Source organism: Tursiops truncatus, chromosome 8 (genome assembly GCF_011762595.2).
Source record: "Tursiops truncatus isolate mTurTru1 chromosome 8, mTurTru1.mat.Y, whole genome shotgun sequence".
In the NCBI taxonomy this organism is placed as follows: domain Eukaryota; kingdom Metazoa; phylum Chordata; class Mammalia; order Artiodactyla; family Delphinidae; genus Tursiops; species Tursiops truncatus.
In genome coordinates this window covers 56,910,401-56,935,129 of record NC_047041.1, presented here as the reverse complement: position 1 = coordinate 56,935,129, position 24,729 = coordinate 56,910,401, and the positions used below count along the sequence as shown (strand labels likewise).

The 24,729-nt window shown below is 37.2% G+C and overlaps 2 protein-coding genes across 12 annotated transcripts in view; one reads left to right on the top strand and one right to left on the bottom strand.

Annotated features, from left to right (window-relative positions):
• Positions 1 to 24,729, bottom strand: part of P4HA3 (prolyl 4-hydroxylase subunit alpha 3) — a 119,228-nt gene that overhangs the window by 29,537 nt on the left and 64,962 nt on the right. For 3 of the 6 annotated variants that reach the window (XM_073808470.1, XM_073808475.1, XM_073808474.1), the window contains one exon: positions 6,979 to 8,012. The exons of 2 other annotated variants lie outside the window; for them this stretch is intronic. In XM_073808470.1, the coding sequence (XP_073664571.1) occupies positions 7,842 to 8,012 (171 nt within the window). In that variant the 3' untranslated portion in view covers positions 6,979 to 7,841. Of the gene's footprint in view, positions 1 to 6,978; positions 8,013 to 24,729 lie in introns of those variants that run through there. One more of the 6 variants, XR_012333424.1, reaches the window with a different exon arrangement.
• PPME1 (protein phosphatase methylesterase 1) overlaps positions 1 to 24,729 on the top strand; it is a 103,501-nt gene that overhangs the window by 34,930 nt on the left and 43,842 nt on the right. For 4 of the 6 annotated variants that reach the window (XM_073808479.1, XM_073808481.1, XM_073808482.1 and 1 more), the window contains exons 3-8: positions 64 to 155; positions 9,785 to 9,842; positions 10,292 to 10,343; positions 16,007 to 16,161; positions 17,054 to 17,144; positions 21,471 to 21,536. In XM_073808479.1, the coding sequence (XP_073664580.1) occupies positions 64 to 155; positions 9,785 to 9,842; positions 10,292 to 10,343; positions 16,007 to 16,161; positions 17,054 to 17,144; positions 21,471 to 21,536 (514 nt within the window). The remainder of the gene's footprint in view (positions 1 to 63; positions 156 to 9,784; positions 9,843 to 10,291; positions 10,344 to 16,006; positions 16,162 to 17,053; positions 17,145 to 21,470; positions 21,537 to 24,729) is intronic. The other 2 variants (XM_073808483.1, XM_073808484.1) reach the window with 2 other exon arrangements.

The following is a 24,729-nucleotide window of genomic DNA, read 5'->3' as shown; positions in this document are numbered from 1 at the left end:
ACTAAGTAATCAAAAACTTCAGTGAGCAAAAGCTTAGATATGTTATCTTTAACTATTCATACACTTTTCGAGTTTACAAGAGTGGCTCAGAGGGTCCAGTCCTACTTCTTCTGCATGGAGGAGGCCACTCTGCCCTTTCTTGGGCTGTGTTCACGGTAAGTAAGCAGTTGATAGTGGAAGTTAATGTTAGTTAGTACAATCATTATTTGCTTGGGGATGAATTTGACTAGCCTAAATTTCTTCTGTGCTCATTCACTTAGCTTCATATAAGATGGTTAGGGATGTAAGTCGATTTCAAACATTTATCATCATAGGCCAAAATCATGTGTTCTTTAAACTAGAGGATTTTAACTGGAGTGAGCTTTAGCACATGAATTCTTCAGTTTATAAAATGTTCTATATATATTGCACTGGGATGAGGGGGATGGAATTCTCCAAAGTTGGGGACTGTGTCTCAGTGATTTAAGTAATGGATAAGCAGACAGTCTTTTTGGGTGCTTCGGTAGAGATAATGTCTGTCCTTTGTCTCCCTAATAGAGCCTGCTATAGTACTTAACACATCGAAATGCCCCATATATATTTGGAAAGTGTTCCTTCTTTTTTAAATAATGTTTATATTTTAATGGTACTAGTGAGCTACTAGGAAGTAATATTTGGTTGATGATACCCTGGTCTAGAGTACGGAATATGTGTCTATGTGAGTACTGCCAGTTGTAGATCTTCCCAATATTCTTGACTCTGGGGTAGGGTAGCCCATATATAAGGGGAGATACTGTTGAAGAAGATACTGGCAACATTCCTATCTAAAATGAAATTGTCATCTCTTCTTGTGTGTATCAAGCAGATATACATATGTCTTCTACTTACCACTAGTGAGTCTGAAGGACAGAAAGTGGGAGCAAGTGAGAATGCAGCACTATATACCTGGAGCCAGATAGCTGTGGAGTTGAGGAGGGCCCTGAATATATCATTTCATTCCTGGCAGCAGGATTATTGGAATTAAGTATAAAGGTGTCTTCTCATGTCTTCTATTAGACCATGAATTCCTTGAGAACAGGGATAATGTCTTACTTCTTTTGTTTCCCAAATTCCTGAAACAGTTTTTGACATATAGGCAGTTACTTAACCATTATTAAATTATTGAATGATTTGGCCCTTGTCTTGTTTGCTACTTCCTTTCTCTTACTGTGGAATGTAGCTGTATGATTTGCCTGTAAGTGCTAGACTCTTTCATGTCTCTAGACCTGTGTTATCCGGTAGAAATATAATGTGAGCCACACATGTAATTTTAAATTTCCTAGTAGGGACATTAAATAGGTAAAAAGAAACATGTGAAATAATTTTTAATATATATTTTATTTTACCCATTGTACCCCAAATATTATAATTTCAACAGATAATCAATATAAAAATTACTGTTGAGATATTTCACATTATTTTTTATACTGTCTTTGAAATCCAGTGTGTATTTTATACTTATAACACATCTCAGTTTGGACTAGCCACATTTCAAGTCCTTAGTAGCATGGCTTTAGTCATTTACATCCCTCAACTAGATTGTGAGTTTTTTTGGAGGCAAAGACCAGAGTTTATTTATTCTGGGAACATATTGTATACTCAAGGAATGTTTTTTGAGTGAACAAGTAACAGCAACATGTGCCTGTTCCTAATGTAGCAACTACAGTGTCAATAGTAAACACTTAAAAAGTAGTGAAAATCAGCCTTCAGTCCTTTTCAGTTTTGGTACCTCTGAAGGACCTGGGACCAACCAAGTATGAACTGATTGAAGCCAAGAATTGGATCTGTAGTATCTGCTGATTCCTGTTTCTTTTCCCAGTTAATTCAGTTCAGGTTAGCAAATATTTTTGAATGTATTCTGTATTTCAGGTTTTGTGCTGGGTTACTAAGGACAGAGAAATGAGAGTTCACTCTTTAATAAGATCAGCCAATCAGCAAATACTTAAACCACTACTTTGTGCCAGGCATTATGCTAGGTGCTATAGATACATTGGAGAATTAAATGTATCCTCTTGTTGTTTTTTTTTTCCGGTACACGGGCGTCCTACTGCTGTGGCCTCTCCCGTTGAGGAGCAACAGGCTCCAGATGCGCAGGCCCAGCGGCCATGGCCCTCGGGCTCAGCCGCTCCGCGGCACGCGGGATCCTCCCGGACCGGGGCACGAACCCATGTCCCCTGCATTGGCAGGCGGACTCCCAACCACTGCGCCACCAGGGAAGCCCCTCTTGTTTTTATATGATGTTTTAAGTGTAATGGGGAAAATAGGAAAAATGGAGATAACATATATATATATAGATAATACAGCAAAAATTTTAAGAAGCTTTTATCTCAGACTGGGATTTGAATCTCAACACAACTTAATCTATCATGCTTTAGTTTCTTAATTTGTAAAATGGATATAATACTACCTAGTTATAATAGAGTGGTTATGAGACTGAACAAAAGTTATGAGGTTCTTAATAAAGTGCTTGACTCAAGCACTCAGTTGTCAGGACGGCCCTGGTGGTCCAGTGGTTAAGAATCCGCCTTCCAATGCAGGGGATGCAGGTTAGATCCCTGGTCAGGGAACTGAGATCGCACATGCCACAGGGCAACTAAGCCCACGCACTCTGGAGCCAGCATGCCACAACTAAGACCCGACACAGCCAAATAAATAAATATTTTTTTTAAAAAAGCACTCAGTTGTTAGATGAGTTTATAGCATCTATGTACAAGATACAAAAGTAACAGAGGAGGGAATTATTAACTCTGATGATGGTTGAGGGGGGAGATTAAAGAAAGTTTCATAAGAGAAGGGACATCTGGGCTTTAAAGACTGAATAGAAATTAGATTAGTAGAAAGGCATTTCAAGGAGAGATGAGTACAAAGGCAGTGAAGAGTGTAACAGTGAAGTATGTTTTGGAAGTTATAAGTAGCTCGAGTATAAAGTATAATGGTAGGGAGCAGGGAAAGAGGTGACTAGAGAGATCACAGGAACAAAATTATGGGGGGGCCTTGTATGCCTGGCTAGGGAATTGCACCCCTATCCTTTAGTTCAGGGTAATAGAGGGAGCTATTTTTAAACACAAAACTTCTCCTGTCCATAAACGTATTTTAGGCATGTCAGAATTAGAGAAGGGGTATCGAAAGTCTGATTTGCATGAAACAATTGCAAACACACCGAGATTGTAAAGTTCTGGGAAACTGAGCATTATGATACACATCTACCTACTTGTGTAATTGAGTATCGCTGTTTTAGTCAATGGGAAGTCATTGAAGAGCTTTAGAATAATCAGGATGCTAGTATAGATGATGGGTTGGGCAGGAGACATAGATGGAGACAGCAAGACTAGTTAAAAGGCTGTCTCTTATTAATTCTAAGTATTTGATATCTTATGGAGTGTTAGTTTCTTTTCCCGAGGAGAAAGTTTAATTAAAATTTTTCACCACATAAAAGTACTACTTAGAGTAGTACTGTTTTAAGTTACCCAATTCATTTGTGAAGGTAACATCAGTCTAATACCAAAACCAGGCAAAGACTGCAAGAAAACTGTGAGCCAATTTCGGTTATAAAATAGATGCAAAATCCTAAATAAAATAACAGCAGATTGACTCCAGTAGTGTAGTAAAATAGTAATACATTGACCAACTAGGTTTTATCCCAGGAATGTGAGAATGGTCCAGCATTAGAAAATCTATCAGTGTAATTAATCTCTCGCCTCATTTGATATGAAAAAAGGACTTGATCAAGTACAACACCCAGTATGTTGAAAACTCTTGGCAATTAGGAATAGATGAAAAACTTTCTTAACTTTATTAAGTTTATATACCAGAAAATTACATAAATATACCTAGTGGTAAAAGAGACACTTCTAAGTCAGAGACAAGATAGGGGTGCTATTTTCAACAGTATACTGGAGCTTCTAGCCAAACAATAAAACAAGAAGGAAAAATGAGTTTTAAAGTTTTGAAAAGAGTGAGAACTGTCATTACTTGTAAATACTGTCTCTCTAGAAAACCAAAGAAAATCAACTGGCAAACTACTAGTGAAGCCATAGTTTACAAAGTAAATATAAAAAAATCTACTTTTCCTAAATATTAGCAGTTACTGGATTTGGAAATATAAAAGGAAAAATTATTCTATCCATAAAAGTGACAAAACTATAAAATAACTGGGAATAAGTCTTACTTGTTTTAACTTATAAGACATTTATGGAGGAAACAGTACAGAAGAATATAAAGGAAAACCTGAATAGAGAAATAAATCATGTTCCTGTATGAATCTAACTCCCCTAAATCTCAATGGGATTTTTCATGAGACTCTAAAATTCACACAGAATAAATGCCCAGTGACTGCTGAGATAATTTTGAAAAAGAGCAAGAGGGAAGGGACTTGCCCTCTCATATATCAGAACATATTCTAAAACTCTATCAATAGTATGGTTATTGGCAGAAAGAATCAAGAAATAGGCCCATGTTTAAAAATAAGTTAATATAAAAAAACCCAAATGGATTAAACTACTGAATTTAAAAAACAAACTGTAAGAATATTCATATATGACCTTGGAGCAGCCAGAAGAAGAAAAAGCCATAAAAGAAAGGTTGATAAATTCAACTTTGCCAAAATGAAAAACTCCTAGACAAGATATCTTAAAATTAAAACACAAGCTATGTGCTAGGTAAAAAGTATTTGAAATACATGCAATATGAATAACAAAGGGTTAACAGTTTCATTATATTAAAAAAAACTACCGGGACTTCCCTGATGGTCCAGTGGTTAAGAATCCGCCTTCCAATGCGGGGGACACGGGTTTGATCCCTGGTCGGGGAACTAAGATCCCACACGCTGTGGGGCAACTAAGCCTGTGTGCTCTAGAGCTCGCGTGCCACAACTAGAGAGCCCACAAGTCCACGTGCTCTGGAGCCCACACGCTGCAACTACTGTGCCCGCGTGCTCTGGTGCCTGTCTGCCACAACTAGAGAGAAGCCCGTGCGTCGCAATGAAGAGCCTGCGCACCGCAACAAAGACTCCACACAGCCAAATAAATAAACATTAAAAAAAAAAAAAACACTCCCAAAAAGCAGTAAGAAAAAGATAATCCGGTAGAAAAATGAGCAAGAGATACAAAGTGGTAGTTCACAGAAGAGGAAATATAAATAACTGATAAACTTATAAAAATGGGTCTACCTTACTATTTTTTTTAACGTTTTTATTGGAGTATAATTGCTTTACTATGGTGTGTTAGTTTCTGCTTTATAACAAAGTGAATCAGTTATACATATATCCCCATATCTCTACCTTACTATTAATGAGTAAAATATAAACTAAAATAAAAGAATACCACTTTTCACTTATCAGATTAGCCAGCATTATAAAATTTGAGGATTTTATGTGTCTGTGAGGATACCTATTTCTCCACACCTTCACCAATACCTCTCAGAACCTGTTTTGTCAGCAACAAAATTTGGGCTAATATTTTCCCAGCCTACTTCTCAGGGAGATAATTTAGTGAGATAATAAAGTGGTACAGAATACCCAGATCTAACTTCCAGTCTTGACTCTTATTCTCTACTCTAGAGCTAGGCTAAACTTTGTACATTAGAATCACTTGGGGAACTCTAAAATGCGTTGATATCCTGGACCCCTACCCAGATCACTTAAATCAGAATTTCTGGTGGGTTAGTACCTGGGTAGCAGTATTTCCTGAAGCTCCTTATGTGATTCTGTTACGCAGCCAGGGTTGTGAACCACCTGGAATCAGGCTGTTCAGACTTTAATTTTGGCCTCACCACTTATTAGCTGTTTGTCCCTGGGCAAGTTACCAAACCTCTGTGTAAAATGTTCTCACTTGTAACATGATGAAAATTGTATCTAAATAAAAGAGTTGTGAGGAGAAAGTTAGATAATTCATTTGAAGTAATCAGATTGGTGCCTGATACATAGTAAGATTTAATAAAAATTACATTCTACTGTTGTTGCTGTTATTACTAACACCACAACTTCTATTGAGAAAATGGTTGGATAAGTCTAGTTCTTAAATAGCTGCTTTTTACTCAACCATTCCAGAAGTGGCAGAATTGTACTATTTGAAGTGAGATCTAGAGGCATAAACATGCTCTCACAATTTTTTATTATCTATAAAATGTATTACTTTCTGAATTTACTTTGCTCATTCATTGATTACTAGTCTTCCTCCACCAAACTAGAATGTAAACGTCATGGGAGCAGGAACATTGACTGTCTTTTTCGTACTGTAACCCCATTACTCAATTGGTGCCAGACTTTTAGCAGATGCACTTTAGTTTTGTTAAATAAGTGAGTGAAAAATCTGTTTTTAGTATTATTGTCAGTGTTTTCTGACAGGCACATAAGATTTTGAATTCTTGCTTTCAATTTAAAATTGGAATTGACATTTACTGCCTTCAAATGAATATTTCGTTGCTGTTTTGTGGACCTAGTTTTACCTTTCTTTTTTTAAAGTACAGCAATCAGGCAAATTTGACACTATCTTTGCCACTTAATTTTATTTCCAAAATACAGATTTGTTTTTGGCATTTAAAGCTTTAGTACCACCATAATGCATTAAATAACTCCTGTAAATTAGCTTTCAGGAGCAAATAGCAAAGTATATTAGAATTTTAGTCCTTTGTTCTCTTTAAAGATACTCATTAGAGTATTGGAAGTAGAAACAGACTTGATTTTCTAGGTGATTTTTAAAATATGATTGAATACACTAACAATGAATTATCTGGAAAAGAAATAAAGAAAACAATCCCATTTACAATAGCATCAGAAAATAAAATGCTTAGGAATAAATTTAACCAAGGAGGTGAAAGATCTGTACATTGAAAATTATAAGACATTGATGAAAGAAATTGAAGAAGACACAAACAGATAGCCCATGTTCATGGATCATGAGAATTAATATTGTTAAAATGTCTACTACACAAAGCCATCTACAGATTCAATGCAATCCCCTTCAAAATTCCAATGACATTTTTCACAGAAATAGAAAAAACAATCCTAAAATTTCTGTGGAACAACAAAAGACCCCAGGTAGCCAAAGCAATCCTGAGAAAGAAGAAAGCTAGAGACAACACAATTCCTGATCTCAAACTTTATTACAAAGTTATAGTAGTCAAAATAATATTGTACTGGCATGAAAATAGAAACATAGGCCAATGGAACAGAATTGAAACCTCAGGAATAAACCCACACATATACAATCAACTAATAATTGACAAGGGATCCAAGAAGACTCAATGAGGAAAAGATAATCTCTAAAATAAATGGTGTTGGGAAAACTGAATAACTCCATGCAGAAGAATGAAATTAGACCCCTATCTTACATCACTCACAAAAATTACTTTGAAATGGATTAAAAACTTAAATGTAAGACCTGAACCTATAAAACTACTGAAAGAAAACAAGGAGAAAGCCCTGTGGCAGTGATTTTTGGATATGGCACCAAAAGTGCAAGGAACAAAAGCAATAATAAACAAGTTGGGACTACATCAAACTAAAAAACTTCTGCACAGAAAAAAAAAAAAGAAAAAAAAGTCAGCAAAATAAAAATGCAGCCTACAGAATGGGAGAAAATATTTGCAGACCATTTATCTGATAAGGGATTAATATCCAAAATATATAAGGGACTCATACAATTCAATAGCAAAAAAAACCAATCCAATTTAAAAGTGGACAAAAGACTTGAATAGACATTTTTCCAAAGAAGACATACAAATGGCAACCAGGTGCATGAAAAGATGGTTGCTATCACTAATCATCAGGAAAATGCAAATCAAAACCACAATGAGATATCACCTCACACCTATTAAAATGGCTATTAAAAAGGCAAGAAACAAGTGTTGATGAGCCTGTAGAGAAAAAGGAACCCTTCTGCACTGTTGATGGGAATGTAAATTGGTATAGCCAAACTATGGAAAACAGTATGGAGTTTCTTCAAAAAATTAAAAATAGTACTCCTGTAAGATCCAGCAATTCCACTTCTGTATATCTGCAAGAAATGAAAAAATGATCTTGAAGAGATAGCTGCACCTCCATGTTCACAGCAATGTCATTTGCAATAACCACAACATGGAAACAACCTAAGCATCAATCAGTGGATGAATGGATAAAGAAAATGTCTCTCACACACACACACACACACACACACACACACACACACACACACACACACACACACACACACACACACACACACACACACACACACACAGGAATATTCAGCCATGAAAAAGGGAATCCTGCCTTTTGCAATAACATGGAGGACCTTGAGGGCATTATGCTAGGTGAAATAAGATAGAGAAAGACAAATAATGTTATTGTGGAATCTAAAATGTCTACGTGGAATCTAAAAATGCTGAATTCATGAAATAGAGATTAGAATGGTGGTTGTCAAGGGCCGGGAGGTGGGGGAAATGGGGAGATGTCGGTGAAAGGGTACAAACTCCCAGCTATAAGATGAATTAGTTCTGGGGATCTAATGTACAGGATGGTGACTGTAATTAATTATACAGTATTAATACTTGAAAGTTGTTAAGAGAGTAGATCTTAAATGTTGTGTCCCCCCCCCCCACACACACACACACAAATGGTAATTATGTGAGGGGATGGAGATTATTGTGGTAACCATTTTGCATTATACACATATATCAAATTATCCCATTGAACACCTTAAACTTACATATGTTATAAATCAATAATATTTTGACAGAGCTGGGGAAAATGATCATAGGAAATATCCAAAGAGATGACATATGGATGGCAAATCAGAGGAGTTTTTTCTCCTCTCTTATTAATTTTCTAAATTTTCAACATTTTTATAATGTGAATATATTCAAAATATGTTTTAATCAGTTAAAAATAAAATGAGGGGAAAATGTGATTTAAGAGCTCTGATTTGTTTTATGGTATACATTGACTGTTATGTTAGTATCTTACCTTGATTCTGGTCTTATTTTTGTTACTAGTTGCATGACCCTGAGCAAATAATTTCCTTTCTCTTGACTTCAGTTTCCTCATTCATAAAATGTAAGAGTTAGCCTAGATAGTTTTCCTATCTTATTCTTAAAAGTTAAAAAAGTGTTGATGACATTTACACCAATTGTGATATATTATTGTCAAAGAAACTAGTTCATTTGAGGAAGAAGATCCTCAATTATTTCAGGCTTCTTTAAACCTCTGAAATTATACTTCCTCATGATATTATGATTTCTTTTTCAATATATTTTTGTTTAACTGGTACAAACTTATGTGTATTCCTGCTCTGTCTTAAGTGAATCTTTGGTAGATTTCATGACTTGGGCTGCTTTCAAGGTTATTTCATGATCTGAGTGTCACATTTGTGTGATATCCTGAGCCTAGATATAAACTGACTCATGGTCCTTATCTAGAGAATTTCCCTTCCAGATTAGGGAAAAGATAACCAGTGAGTATGGATGAAAATCATAAGTAATAGTAAAGCTCAGACGGTCATTGTATAAAGGTGCTTATTCTGTTTTATGAAAAGCTAGGAAGAGTTAAGTTTTAAAGAGGGATTTAGGTGGAGAAAGCCATATTTTGAAGTTGGGATATAACCAGAATATGCACACAAAAAGCAGAGAATCATTATTTTTAAAATTTTGCTTTAAAGTGGAAAGTCTCTTGATTCTCTTGAGATCCTTGAATTCTGATGGCAGTTCATCTGACAAAGTTATCATTGGTAATGGGGAAAGATTTGCTAACCCAGATGTATCTGAATACTTTTCCTTTTCCTCTTCCTCCTAGGCAGCAATCATTAGTAGGGTTCAATGTAGGATTGTGGCTTTGGATCTTCGAGGTCATGGTGAGTGAAGTTCTTAATTAGTCACTGACTCAATGATATATTTGCCAAGCCCTTTGAATAGTGTTAAATATTAGAGATTTCATTGTGGCCTGGGCTGTTCCATTTGTGCATTTAGAGGGAAGTCCTAGCTTTCAGTTTTCATAAATATTTTTATACACACATATATATATATATTGTTGTTTAGCTAAGAAAATGTCCACTAACGTAACCAAATTCTGATGCTGGTAATGTATGAGGAATGTGGAAAAATCTTTGCTACTGTAATTATCCTTCTTCAGATGGCCAACTATAAAGATACGTCTGTAACAGAAAATCCTTGCTATGCCCATCATATACCATTATAAAATTCCCATTTCATTATCCCAAGGTGAGATTTTTTGAAAGCAAATACTCTTGCTTTTATGATTTATCTTCATGGGAATTTTATTTTTAAAATATTTTCTTTTTAGGTGAAACAAAAGTCAAGAATTCTGAAGACCTGTCTGCAGAAACCATGGCAAAGTAAGTAATCTAATACTGTTTATACAATCACCTGGCTTCCATTACTATTATAAATAATAGTTTATCACTCTCCTGGTGAGATTGTTGAACAACAAATAACACAGAGAAAATTTTACTTCTTTTCTCTTTCCTCTATATCTGGTGTTACTTTACTGTTTAATATTGAAAGAAACCTCCATCTTCCTTGGTATATTCAATGTGATGGTCATCACTTAAAGCATTTGAAAATTCTTCAAGGCACAGTTTAGTTTGTGTTGGCTTTTGAAAAGTTTTCTTCTGTTGACAGAGTTGAGTAGAATCTGAATATCTATTGGGGACCCATGCTTGAAAAGTAGTTGTATGCAAAGGGCTCTGTAAGACGTTCTTAAGATATCCTGCCCACATTCTTTGTCAAGCGTTATAGTAAGACAAAAACAGGGTATTAAAGAATAAGTGATTATACCCTGGGCCTCAAAGTAAAAGATGAGTATAGCACATGCAGTGGCTCTCAAACCTGGCCACTCATCAGAATCATCTGAGAAGTGATTGAAGTACAGATGATTTGGCCCTACCCCAGACCTATTGAATTAGTGCTTCTACCAGTGGGTCTGGGCATTTAGATTTTGATAAATTTCTATAAAGGAATCTGATGCAGCCAGTCCCATGACTGGTGTTTGGAGACCACTATTCTATATTGTAAACAGGATTTTTCCAGCTACCCTGCTTTTAATACGTACTCTCTCATGTGCTTAATGCATGCTCTCTCAAGTGTATTTTTGGCACCAAAAATATCTTGTCCCTTTTTACTTTAGCAGCTTTAATCCATGAGTAAACTGTTCTTCTTTCAGAACCCAAAGTCATGTGACGATAATTGTATTGTTATAGTAGGTGTTATTTATGTATTGTATAGTAGGTGCTATTTATGTGCTTCATTAAGTGTAAATTAAACATTTGTTAAGGATAAATTAATTATTTTAATTAGTCTGTAGTGTAAATATTATCACTTTTTTACCAATGAGAAAACTGGCTCAGATGGGTTGAATAACTGCATGAGGTCCCACAGTTAATAGACTAGAATTGTGATCATTCAACATAGTGCTTGGCAGAGAGAGAGAAACAACACTGTGAGAGGACCATTCCACTCAATAAACATGTGCCTGAGAAACCATGAAAAGAGAGCCAAGAATCTGCTCCCTCAGTTGTTCCTTTGTAATGTGAGAACAATAAAGCCCAAAATAATCAAGCTTGTTAGTGATACCTATAGAAAGATTTGTGAATAAGTTTTAAAGCGTTTCTTGACTGTTGACAAAAAAGTGAAATACATCATCTAAGTGGCCAGGCAGTCAGACAAGGGTGATGATGGCTTGACTGACATTCAAGAAGAAATTAAAGAATTAATTGATGACCTTAAGGAAACATTGCCTAATAATGTATCAGTCTGGGACAATCGGGAGAGAGAAACCACACAGTAATTTAAACAAGGAAAGTTTAATATAAAGATTTGTTAACTGTAACGGGATTGGAGTACTGAGGAATTGGCTAGTAAGAAGTAAAGACTAGAGGGTTAATTAACTTGATTGTGGGAATCATGTCACAGTGTATACGTATTTCAAATCATCACATCGTATACTTTAAATATATTACAATTTTACTTATCAGTTATATCTCAGAAAGCTGGAAAAAAACTTGAAAAACAGAGAGAAGTAAAGACTAGGAATAGCAGATGTAAGAAGCAGCCACTTCATATTTCCCCTCAGACTGAGATGGAACCTGAGTGGAAGAGGTTGAGATCTAGACCTTGTTGGAGAAGGCACAATGGTGGCTTACTGAAGGCAGAGAAGTCACTTGGATACTATGTTACATGGCAGAACTTGTCAGAAATCTGCCCTTTAGGGTGCAGGAGAAGCTGTTCACAGGGAGGTATCTCACCAGTGGCACTTTGCAACGAAAATATTGGGGGTGGTTCCAGAGATCTGCTGTACAACATAATGCCTACAGTTGTTTTTTTTTTAAATTTATTTATTTAATTTATTTATTTTTGGCTGCTTTGGGTCTTCGTTGCTGCTTTCTCTAGTTGCAGTGAGCGGGGGCTACTCTTTGTTGTGGTGCGAGTGCTTCTCATTGCAGTGGCTTTTCTTGTTGCAGAGCTGGCTCTAGGTGCGTGGGCTTCAGTAGTTGTGCACACGGGCACAGTAGTTGTAGCTTGCAGGGTCTAGAGCGCAGGCTCAGTAGTTGTGGCACACGGGCTGAGCTGCTCCGCGGCATGTGGAATCTTCCCGGACCAGGGCTCAAACCTGTGTCCGCTGCGTTGGCAGGCGGATTCTTAACCACTGCACTACCAGGGAAGCCCCAATTATGCACCATTTTTAATATACCAATTATACTTCAATAAAGCTAGAAGGGACCAACAAACACATGAAAGGATGCTCAGTATCACTAATCATTAGAGAAATGCAAATCAAAACTACAATGAGGTATCACCTCACACCAGTCATAATGGCCATCATCAAAAAATCTACAAGCAATAAATGCTGGAGAGGGTGTGGAGAAAAAGGAACCCTCTTACATTGTTGGTGGGAATGTAAATTGATACAGCCACTATGGAGAACAGTATGGAGGTTCCTTAAAAAAACTAAAAATAGAACTACCATATGACCCAGCAATCCCACTACTGGGCATATACCCTGAGAAAACCATAATTCAAAAAGAGACATGTACCACAGTGTTCACTGCAGCACTATTTACAATAGCCAGGACATGGAAGTAATCTAAATGTCCATCGACAGATGATGGATAAAGAAGATGTGGCAAATATATACAATGGAATATTACTCAGCCATAAAAAAATGAAATGTTGTTATTTGTAGTGAGGTGGATGGACCTAGAGTCTGTCATACAGAGTAAAGTAAGTCAGAAAGAGAAAACTAAATACCATATGCTAACACATATGTATGGAATCTCAAAAAAAAAAAAAAAGGTTCCGAAGAACCTAGGCGAAGGACAGAAATAAAGACGCAGACATAGAGAATGGACTTGAGGACACAGGGAGTGGGAGGGTAAGCTGGGACAAAGTGAGACAGTGGCATGGACATATATACACTACCAAATGTAAAGTAGATAGCTAGTGGGAAGCAGCCACATAGCACAGGGAGATCAGCTCTGTGCTTTGTGACCACCTAGAGGGGTGGGATAAGGAGGGTAGGAGTGAGACCCAAGAGGGAGGAGGTATGGGGATATATGTATACGTATAGCTGATTCACTTTGTTATACAGCAGAAACTAACACACCATTGTAAAGCAATTATACTCCAAGAAAGATGTTAAAAAAGAAAGAAAAACATTTTGCTAAACATTAAAAAAAAAAAGATGTTAAAAAAAACCAAAAACAAAGATGAACCTCCCATTAGGTTCAAACAGCTCCCTATACCCCTCCTTCATAGTATTATCCCAGTTTATACTTGGATTTTCAGTACCTCTTTGCTCACTTCCCCTCCCTGCAAACGTAAGCTCCATGAAGAAGGGGACTTGTCGGCCCTTTTTACCGCTGTACCCCCAGACCTGCCACAGTACCTGGCCTGTGTAGAAACTCAACAGTGACTTAATAAATGGATAAGTGAGTCCTACTACAAAAAAAGAAAAAGCTAGAGGGGGAAAAGGAACATTGGGGATGGAGGGATGGAGTGCTTGGAGACGCCTCCTGTGTTGCAGGAGCTAGGCCCTGGGGAAGCTGTGTGTGCTTCAGGTCTTGGGTGCTACACAAACTACAGGAGCTTGTGGAGTCAGTGCAAACCAGGAACAAAACCCTCTTTTTCTGCAGTATCTCTCCTTTGCCCTCTGTTGGCATAGCTTAACATCTTGCTGGCTGGCAAAGGAAAACTATTTAAAAGCCTCATCCAGTTTTGCAGAACATGAAATAAAGGGTGAATGAGAGCCAAGAGACAATAAGTTGATAACTCACACAAAAAGTTAAAAAGAAAATTAATGATTAAAACTTCTATAATAGATGAAGATAATTACTAAGAATCAGAAGGGCCAACAAGTTGGATTCTTGCTGAAATAGTTGAAGCAATAAAACATTTATATTGTTTCTGAGTTCAATCATTCTATGAAACAAAAATCTCAAAATGGGCATCTTAATGGGCAATTAGAGGGGTTTTCAAGTAGCACTGACAGCATGATTTTTGCCTTTGACATCAATTTCAGAACCTAAACCTTACATAAAATGCAACTCCACTGAAAGTAGAAGAGCCGAGATCTGAGTTACTCTGATACTCCTTTTTCTGTTATGTCTGTGATACGCTATACTGCTTCTCAGGAAATGAGCTAGTATTAATAAATATGATAGAATCCCCCTAGAAGTCATCTACCAAAATTGTGGTACATCTAGTTACTGACTAGATAATCTTTCATAGCATCCTTTTATTTTACTCATTATTTCTGTTATGAACCAAAAATTTTAGCCTTAAATTTAACTCCAAAGGAATATTAAACTATTATTTGTTTTCACTTATAAAATTGCGTGGCTTTATCTCGCATTTAGATTGTCTGCAGATGCTACCACTACCCTATTCACATCTGTAATTGTTGTATGAGATTTTTAAGATTAATTCCTTCATAAATAATTAATAACATTTACCTTTGCCATTCTGAATACTGTGGAGACCATATCTGAATGGCTGTGTCCCTACATTCACAACTGCTGTATTTGGCTAACATTGTGTGAGTGCCTGAGATATGTAGTGACACTCAGCAAGACAAAACTGTCTTTTGAAGTTGACTGACCCACTCACAAAAGAAGACAGTAGAGACAGTGGTCTCTAGAAACACATAGGTCTTACTTACCTATTGCTATTGCTATAGCATAGAAGGCCCATATGCAAATAAAAACCAAAGTTCCTGCTTTACTTCTCATTTTCAAAGCTTTGAGGTTTGACTTTGTTAAATAGATCCACTCATAAAGACTGGAACAGAAGCCAATAAAAATTAGCTCTGAACATCTTTCTAGTTTCTCAGAACACTAAATTTGTGTTCATACTTCAAACAACTTTACATAACAAATTGTAAATAATAGTTAACGTTTGAATAGCACTTTACTCTTTTCAAAGTAGTTTTACATTCAGTGTCTCAGTTAATCCTCAAAGCAATCCAGAATAGTAACTGATATTCTTATCTTCATTTTATAGATGTTGAAACTTTATCTGAGAGATTAAGTAGCTAATCCAAGTCCACATAGTAAAAAATAAACTGGGGCTGCAATTCATCTTGTGACGTCAAACTTCACTACATTACAATGCTTAAAATTGTTTTCCTGTTTTATGGATGGGTAAACTGAGGCATAGAGCAGTTAAATGATTTGTCCAGAGTTTCAAGCTTACGTTTAAAATAAAGGTATATGTTTATGTGATTGTACTAAATGTGTGGAATAGTGAAGGTGTGATGTAAAGGAAAATTAGAAAATTTGGTTCTTAGTCCTTAAACTTCCATTTATCAGAAGAGCTAGCTGTGTGGCTACACTGCGGGGCCGGGGTGTTAGGACGTTTACGTAGGTACATTTGCAAGATGGTCCAGTAGACCTTTACAGTCCTAGGACTGTTAGTTACAGATCAAAAGGGAGAGTTAGGAAATAAAACTATCTTTACAGTGTTGTCAGAGTACATTCCATGCTTTTTTTCCTTCTCTTTGCAGAGATGTTGGCAATGTGGTTGAAGCCATGTATGGGGACCTTCCTCCTCCAATTATGCTCATTGGACATAGCATGGGTGGTGCTATTGCAGTCCACACAGCATCATCCAACCTGGTACCAAGCCTCTTGGGTCTGTGCATGATCGATGTTGTGGAAGGTAAGTTTTTTTAGTGCTGAGCAAATCAAAATCTTTGACTTACAGAAAACATCCATGGTAGATTATTGTTATTTTGTTTTTATTTATTATATATGACTTCTCTCATCTCGAAGTATGTTCCTCTGTCTTTTATATCTTTTTTTAATGTTATTTTGTGGCAGAGGCATTCCCAGTATTTTTTTATTGGGATACAATTGACATATAACTTTGCATTAGTTTCAGCTGTACAAAATGATTTAATATATGTATATATTGTGAAATGATCACCACAATATATCTAGTTAACATCTATCACCACACATAGTTACATATTTTTTTTCTTGTGATGAGAACTTTTAAGATCTATTCTCTTAGCAATTTTCAAATAGGCAGTACAGTATTAACTATAGTCACCATGCTGTATGTTACATCCCTAGGACTTATTTATTTTATAACTGGAAGATCATACTTTTCACACCTTCACCCATTTTTTCCCACACCCCACATTATGTAATAATTTTACATGTCATCAAAAACTCTTCATAAACATCTTTTATGGCTGCATAATATTTCAGTTGTATGTATGTCCCATAATTTTATTTAACATATAAAAAGAAACTGCCATGTCTTTTATGACCCAGCATCAGAAGTCACACTATTGCTCATATAAGTCAGCCAGCCCTATTCAGTGTGGAGGGACTGTTGAATACCAGGAGGCAAAAACCACTGGAGGCCATCTTGGAAACTGGCTATCACATCAGTCTTCTGAATTTTCTTAAACTGCTTCTTTTTTTTCCCCAAGTGCCACTTAATTCTGCTGTCATTGAGGGGAGATGTATACAGTTGACACATTAAGTATAAATGCTCAGAATATCTTAAGTGCTGTGGTTAAAATTTTTTGTTTAACGTCTAGGTACAGCCATGGATGCACTTAATAGCATGCAGAATTTCTTACGTGGTCGTCCTAAAACCTTCAAGTCTCTGGAGAATGCTGTTGAATGGAGGTAACCCACAAATCTATATTGTCTATATTTTAAATGTTAGATTGTAGCTTTCCTTTTTCATCAGCTCAAGCACCAAGTTGAAAGGAATATTTTAGTTCCTATGCCTTAGCTTTATTGTAGTATCAGGTATGGAAACATTTACATAAGGAGCAGATTTTTAAAAAAATATTTTAAATGTTTCAGACTTGGCTCAGTTCTCTAAAACCCATCCTTTTTCCAATACACTATAGTACCTCCTAGAATCTTAATAATTATGGATCATCTGCTGTCTAGCTGTTCCCATCTCTAAGGTGGGAGTTTGGACTAAATGAGATTCTAAGGCCTTTTCCATCTCTGATGCTCCATGGCTCTAGATTCACTTTCTGTGTTCCAGAGAAGATGGAGAAACAGATGGTCGTGGGTTTCCTTTTCAGTTTTTATTTGGTTTTTGCATAAATAAAAACCCTTTGGCTAAATGGTTCTCATAAAAATTACTGACAGAATTGGCTATGGCTTCCACTTAAGTAAAGGCTGTTCAGTTATTAATTATACACTAATTCAATCAATTATTTGAATATTTATTAAATGCATTTATATTTATTGAACACTTTGTGCTAAAGGGTAATGATTCAAAGATGAGTAAAGCACTATCTCTCCCTCCAGGATATCAGTCTTGGGATAAAATATCTTTAGTGTCCTGTCTTCCTACCTATCCCTCAAAATCCATTTCTAGTCCCCTCTCCAGAACCCTTCTTATAACTCCTACAAACCACCCAGGTCCCTCCTTCAGCAAAATTGCTAAAGACCTTTAAGTATGTATTATATTGTACTGTTTACCCCTTAAGTCTTCTAATCCTCCTTTAAGGGATATGCCTACATTGTTAATTTTCATTTCTGTCTTAATGCCCTTCCTGCATCATAAGGTCAGAAGCTATTCTCTATTTCTTTTGTACTTTCATATAGCATATAGCATACTGCTGGCTGCCTTAGCAGGCAGAATGTATCTGTTTACTGAGTCAGAGATATCAAGTGGAAATTAAGGACCTGGTAAATATATCCTGGGGATTCCTCCTAGGACAGAGGATCTCATGCCAAATATGGCTTGCCAGAATGATATTTGTGTTTGATATGGTTGCTTTTGCCTCCCCTGTTCACTACTGTGATGCAAGATGTACTCTTGGAAGCACCAAAAATCTCTCCATCTTGAGCAACCACACTGAGAATGTGGCTGCTGCCAGCTCAACATGAACCTTGGGCACCCTGCCTGCTTCCCCAGTAACAACTAGTGAGAAAATTATTCCAAATAACTTAAAATTTATTCAGTAAACATTTTTTTTTTTTTTAGTACCTAAGATGTGTCAGTGCCTGATCTAAGAACTGGGGACGAATCAGGCTTAGTTCCTATCATCAAAAAACTGGGAACATACATACAAGTAAATGCATAAACACAATACAATGAAGAAGGTACAGAAGACAGGCACCCAAACCAGCCTGGGGGTCATGATGAACCTTTTGTTAAGGGGAGACAGAGTCTTGATTCTAGTGCCAGATGTAGGGTAGAATAGACATTCCACTTATTGAATGTTAAAATATTCTGGGTTCTATGAGAGCCACTGATTTCTAGACACTTTCTGAGCCTAAGAATCAGAAAGAATACAGTGAAGTTTTCGGTAATTATGTTTTGTGTCTGCTGGATATCTGAATCAAGTTTATGACTCATGGCCATTTTGGTTATTCTAGATAATTTTTTTTTTTAAAAAAAGGTGTTGAAATACAAAACCAATCTATTTAAATTCAGTAAAGATTTAAAGCAAAGTGAATTTCTGCTTTTGCCCTCTTGGTCATCCAAATGAGAGGCAGTAGGGTGTAGTCATTAAGAGCCTGGGCTTTGAAATTTGAAAAAGAATAGATACAGGTGTACGTATAACTGAATCACTTTGCTGTACACCTGAAACTAACACAACATTGTTAATCAACTATACCCCAATTTAAAAAGTTGAAAGAAAAAAAAAAGAGCCTGGGCTTTGAGGTCTGATACGGATTTGCGTCTTGGTTCCACCACCTGGCTGTTCTGAGGAAAACAGAATAGGGGAAGGAGTGGAGAGTAGGGGTGATAACAAAAGTGAGAAATTGGTTAGGAAATAATTATAGTTGTAGGAAAGAGTAATGATGGTAATCATAGACTATGATGGCAACAGAGGAAGTTATGTGGTCATATTTGGAATGTATTTTGAAGGTAGAGCTGACAGAACTACCTTATGGATAGTGTGTTGGGAGAGGGGGTTGGGGGAGATGCAGTATTCAAGGATGACTTCTAGGTTTTTAGCCTAAGCAATTGGTGAATGGTAGAGACAAAGAGCAGCAGATTTGAGAGCAGGGTATCAGGATTTTTATTTGGATAAGCTGAAATGCTTATTATACATCTAAGTGAAAATGTTAAGTAGGCACTTGTATACACTAGTTAGAAGAGGTTGAGCTAGAGATAGATTGGAGAATCATCATCACATAGATAACATTTAAAGCCAAAATATTGAATGCAGTCATCTAGTTGATAGAAAAAGATCCAAGAACTGAGCCTTGGGTTACTCTACAATATTGAGAGCTTGGGAAGGAAAGGAAGATCCAACAAAAGAAACTGAAAAGACACAGTTGGTGAGATAGAAGGAAAGCAAGAGAGCAGCATAGCAAGTGTTTATAGAAGAAGGAGAGGGGATCTAGGTCAAATGCTGCTGAGAGATCAAGTAAGGTAAAGACTAAGAAATGACCATTAGGATGGTCATTGGCATGATGGAGGTGACCTTGACAAAGGAAATCTCAGAAAGTAGGAGATAAAAACCTGATATAAGTTGGGGATATTGGTTGAGGAAAGGATGGGAGGTGACAAAGTGGAGAAGGCATGTAAGATAACTTTTTTGAGAAGTTTTGTTGTATAGGAGAGCAGAGAAATGGGTTAGTATCTAGAAGTGAATATGGGGTTGAAAATGTTTTTAAAGGCTAGAGAAGGTTTTTATTTTTATTTATTTTTTGATGTGGATCATTTAAAAAAAATATTCATTCATTCATTAAAATTCATTCATTCATTTAGCTAGCTAGCTACCTGTGCTGGGATCTTTTGCTGTGGCATACAAACTCTCAGTTGTGGCATGTGGGACCTAATTCCCTAACCAGGGATGGAACCTGGGCCTCCTGCATTGGGAGCGCAGAGTGTTAGCCACTGGACCACCAGGGAAGTCCCCTAGAGGATGTTTTTAAAGGATGTTTTATAGTATTCACTAGAGAAAAAAATAACGACATAAGAAAGAGACAGGATAAGTAAAGGAAACGAGGTCTTCATAAACAAGAGAGAATGGGAAACCAGTGCCCAACATTGGCCTTGAATAGGAACAGAGATATTTCACCTATTAAACAGTCTTCAAAGGCAGAGTATATGATTATAAATACTAGTGGATTTGTAGATTCAGTTTGCGGTAGAAAAACGACGTAGTAGTTCTGATTGCCTCTGTTTATCATTAAAATAAGAAAGTCATTATCTAAGGCGGGGGTACACTAAAATTTTATGTGATTTTTTGTTTGTTTTAAGCTAAAAAATGAGATTTGAAGAAATGTGTTCTTGTGGGCCTGCTTCAGGTGGTGTTTTCAGTTCCGCCTGGGACATGTAGTCTTTTTGCTTGGGCCTTAGCCAACTCTGAGAAGACTAATCTATATTTATAGAGTCAAAGCGCCTAAGTTCTATCATGGCATGCAAGACCCTCTAGGAGCTAGCCCCTGCATGCCTATCCTTATTCTGCCACACTACTCCTTTACTCTCCTCTGCTCCTCCTTGCACTCTGCCTTCTAAAATCATCATCCTGCTGACTTTTTCACATCACAGTGTCTTCATTCACAACGTGCCTTCTGCCTGTTTTGCTCTGACCACCAGCTTTTATCTTCCGCTTAACTTATCTTCAGTCCTCAGTTTAGGCAAGACATTTGGGAAGCTTTCTCTAACCTCATTTAGAATAAAGTGGTTCCTTTGAACCTTGCCTTATTATATTAAAATTATTTGTTGTGTTTCTTTCCCCCACTGAATTATGTGCTTCTTGAGCACAGGCCTGGCACATAGTATCCTGCTGGTAAATATTTGCAGAACTGAAGTGATTTTAATGCCTTTACCTAATTTTTACTGCTTGGCTTATAGCCATAATAACCAAGTGGGAAGTAGTGGTAGTCTCCATGGTAAGCTACATTGGTAACCACACCTTTTTAGTAGATCGCACAGAATCTGCAGAATTATTGATTTGACCCTGGTGACATGATAAGATGGTTGCTGAATAACCTCCTCTCTCCTGTCTCACTGTTCTCTTCTAGTGTGAAGAGTGGCCAGATTCGAAATCTGGAGTCTGCCCGTGTCTCAATGGTTGGCCAAGTCAAACAGTAGGTCTTATTTTGCCCCCTTGGGCTGGTTAGAGGCTGAAACATGGTGAGGGAATTACAGATTGCTTTTATTGTCATATACCTATTCTACCATCTTGGTGAATGCCTTCATTATTTTAGATAATTTTTATAAGTGAGCTCATTAGGGCCAGCTATATAGATTTTCTTTTTTTCTTTCTTCTTTTTTGAAGAAATCCCAAAGCCAAATAATGTCTTCTATATAATACTGGATTACCTTATTAGCACAACTGTAGGTGTTAAAAGGTGAAGAATACCAGAGAAAGGACGTTAAATTAAGTGTTCACTCTAGTGCTGGCAGCTATGGTTTCATTATTATTTTTTTAACATCTTTATTGGGGTATAATTGCTTTACAATGGTGTGTTAGTTTCTGCTGTATAACAAAGTGAATCAGGTATATGTATACATATATCCCCATATCTCCTTCCTCTTGCGTCTCCCTCCCACCCTCCCTATCCCACCCCTCTAGGTGGTCACAAAGCACCGAGCTGATCTCCCTGTGCTATGCGGCTGCTTCCCACTAGCTATCTGTTTTACATTTGGTAGTGTATATATGTCCATGTAACTCTCTCACTTTGTCCCAGCTTACCCTTCCCACTCCCTGTGTCCTCAAGTCCATTCTCTATGTCTGCATCTTTATTCCTCCTGCCCCTAGGTTCCTCAGAGCCATTTTTTTTTTAAGATTCCATATATATGTGTTAACATATGGTATTTGTTTTTCTCTTTCTGACTTACTTCACTCTGTATGACAGACTCTAGGTCCATCCACCTCACTACCAATAGTTCAATTTCATTTCTCTTTATGGCTGAGTAATATTCCATTGTATATATGTGCCACATCTTCTTTATCCATTCATCTGTCAGTGGACACTTAGGTTGCTTCCATGTCCTGGCTATTGTAAATAGTGCTGCAGTGAACACTGTGGTGCATGTCTCTTTTTGAATTATGGTTTTCTCAGGGTATATGCCCAGTAGTGGGATTGCTGGGTCATATGGTAGTTCTATTTTTAGTTTTTTTAAGGAACCTCCATACTGTTCTCCATAGTGGCTGTATCAGTTTACATTCCCACCAACAGTGCAAGAGGGTTCCCTTTTCTCCACACCCTCTCCAGCATTTATTGTTTGTAGATTTTTTGATGATGGCCATTCTGACCGGTGTAAGGTGATAGATACCTCATTGTAGTTTTGTTTTGTTTTTAATTTATTTTTGACTGCGTTGGGTCTTCGTTGCTGCACATGGGCTCTCTCTAGTTGTGGTGAGTGGGGGCTACGCTTCGTTGCAGTGCGTGGGCCTCTCATTGGGGTGGCTTCTCTTGTTGCGGATCCTGGGCTCTAGGCACGTGAGCTTCAGTAGTTGTGTCATGTGGGCTCAGTAGTTGTGGCTCACGGGCTCTAGAGCGCAGGCTCAATAGTTGTGGCTCATGGACTTAGTTGCTCCACAGCATGTGGGATCTTCCCAGACCAGGGCTTGAACCTGTATTCCCTGCATTGGCAGGCAGATTCTTAACCACTGTGCCACCAGGGAAGCCCTCATTGTAGTTTTGATTTGCATTTCACTAATGATTAGTGATGTTGAGTGGTCTTTCATGTGTTTGTTGCCAATCTGTATATCTTCTTCGGAGAAATGTCTTTTTAGGTCTTCTGCCCATTTTTGGATTGGGTTGTTTTTTTTTTTTGATATTGAGCTGCATGAGCTGCTTGTATATTTTGGAGATTAATCCTTTGTCAGTTGCTTCATTTACAAATATTTTCTCCCATTCTGAGGGTTGTCTTTTCGTCTTGTTTATGGTTTCCTTTGCTGTGCAAAAGCTTTTAAGTCTCATTAGTTTCCATTTGTTTATTTATTTATTTTGTTTGTTTGTTTGTTTTTTTGCACTATGCGGGCCTCTCACTGTTGTGGCCTCTCGCGCTGCGGAGCAGCACAGGCTCCAGACGCGCAGGCTCAGCGGCCATGGCTCATGGGCCTAGCCGCTCCGTGGCATGTGGGATCTTCCTGGACTGGGGCACGAACCTGAGTCCCCTGCATCAGCAGGCGGACTCTCAACCACTGCACCACCAGGGAAACCCTATTTTTGTTTTTATTTCCATTTCTTTAGGAGGTGGGTCAAAAAGGACCTTGCTGTGATTTATGTCATAAATTCTGCCTATTTTCCTCTAAGAATTTGATAGTGTCTGGCCTTACATTTAGGTCTTTAATCCATTTTGAGTTTATTTGTGTATGGTGTTAGGAAGTGTTCTAATTTCATTCTTTTACACATAGCTGTCCAGTTTTCCCAGCCCCACTTATTGAAGAGGCTGTCTTTTCTCCATTGTGTATTCTTGCCTCCTTTATCAAAGATGAGGTGACCGTATCTGTGTGGGTTTATCTCTGGGCTTTCTGTCCTGTTCCATTGACATATATTTCTGTTTTTGTGCCAGTATATGGTTTTATTCTGATAAGAGTCTCCTTCTAAGCCAAACCTGGTTGTAAGGAAATTATATTATAAAAGCTTCCGCATAGCCTGGGTGAAAGCCAGATTTTAAGGTAGAGCTAAGATTATTTAGCCCAATTGATCCTCCTAGATAGGGTTACATCAGTCCTGGGTATTGCTATATAGTCACAAAATAAACTTTAGGTGAATTGGGAAAATGTTGCCCACCAGGACAAACAGCACAAGAGTTGATGAAAATGATAATGGCATTATTGAATACCTGCTATTTGCCAGGCACTGTGCAAGGTATTTTATATACACTATGTAAAATTTAAAACCTTGGGTAATGGAAATCTTTCAGACATACACAAGTAGAATAATATAATGAACCTCAATGTACCCATTGCCCATCTTCAACAGTTATGAACTCATGGACAGTCTTGTTTCATCTGTGCCCCTATTTACTTCCCCTAAGGACAAAATATATTGAAAGAAATTTCAGATAAACATAATTTCCTCTGTAAGATTTTGGCATGCTCTAAAAGGTAAGGACACTTTAAGCACAGTCACAAGACTGCTGTCACACCTAAAACAATTAACAGTTCCTTAATATCATCAAAGGTCTTTAGTATTCACTTACCTGATTATCTCATACATTTTTTTAGTTCAAATTATAATATTATAATAGGGTAAATACATAGCAATTGATTGATAAATCTCTTAAGTATCTTTAATCTATAGGTTCCACTTCTCTCTCTCTCTC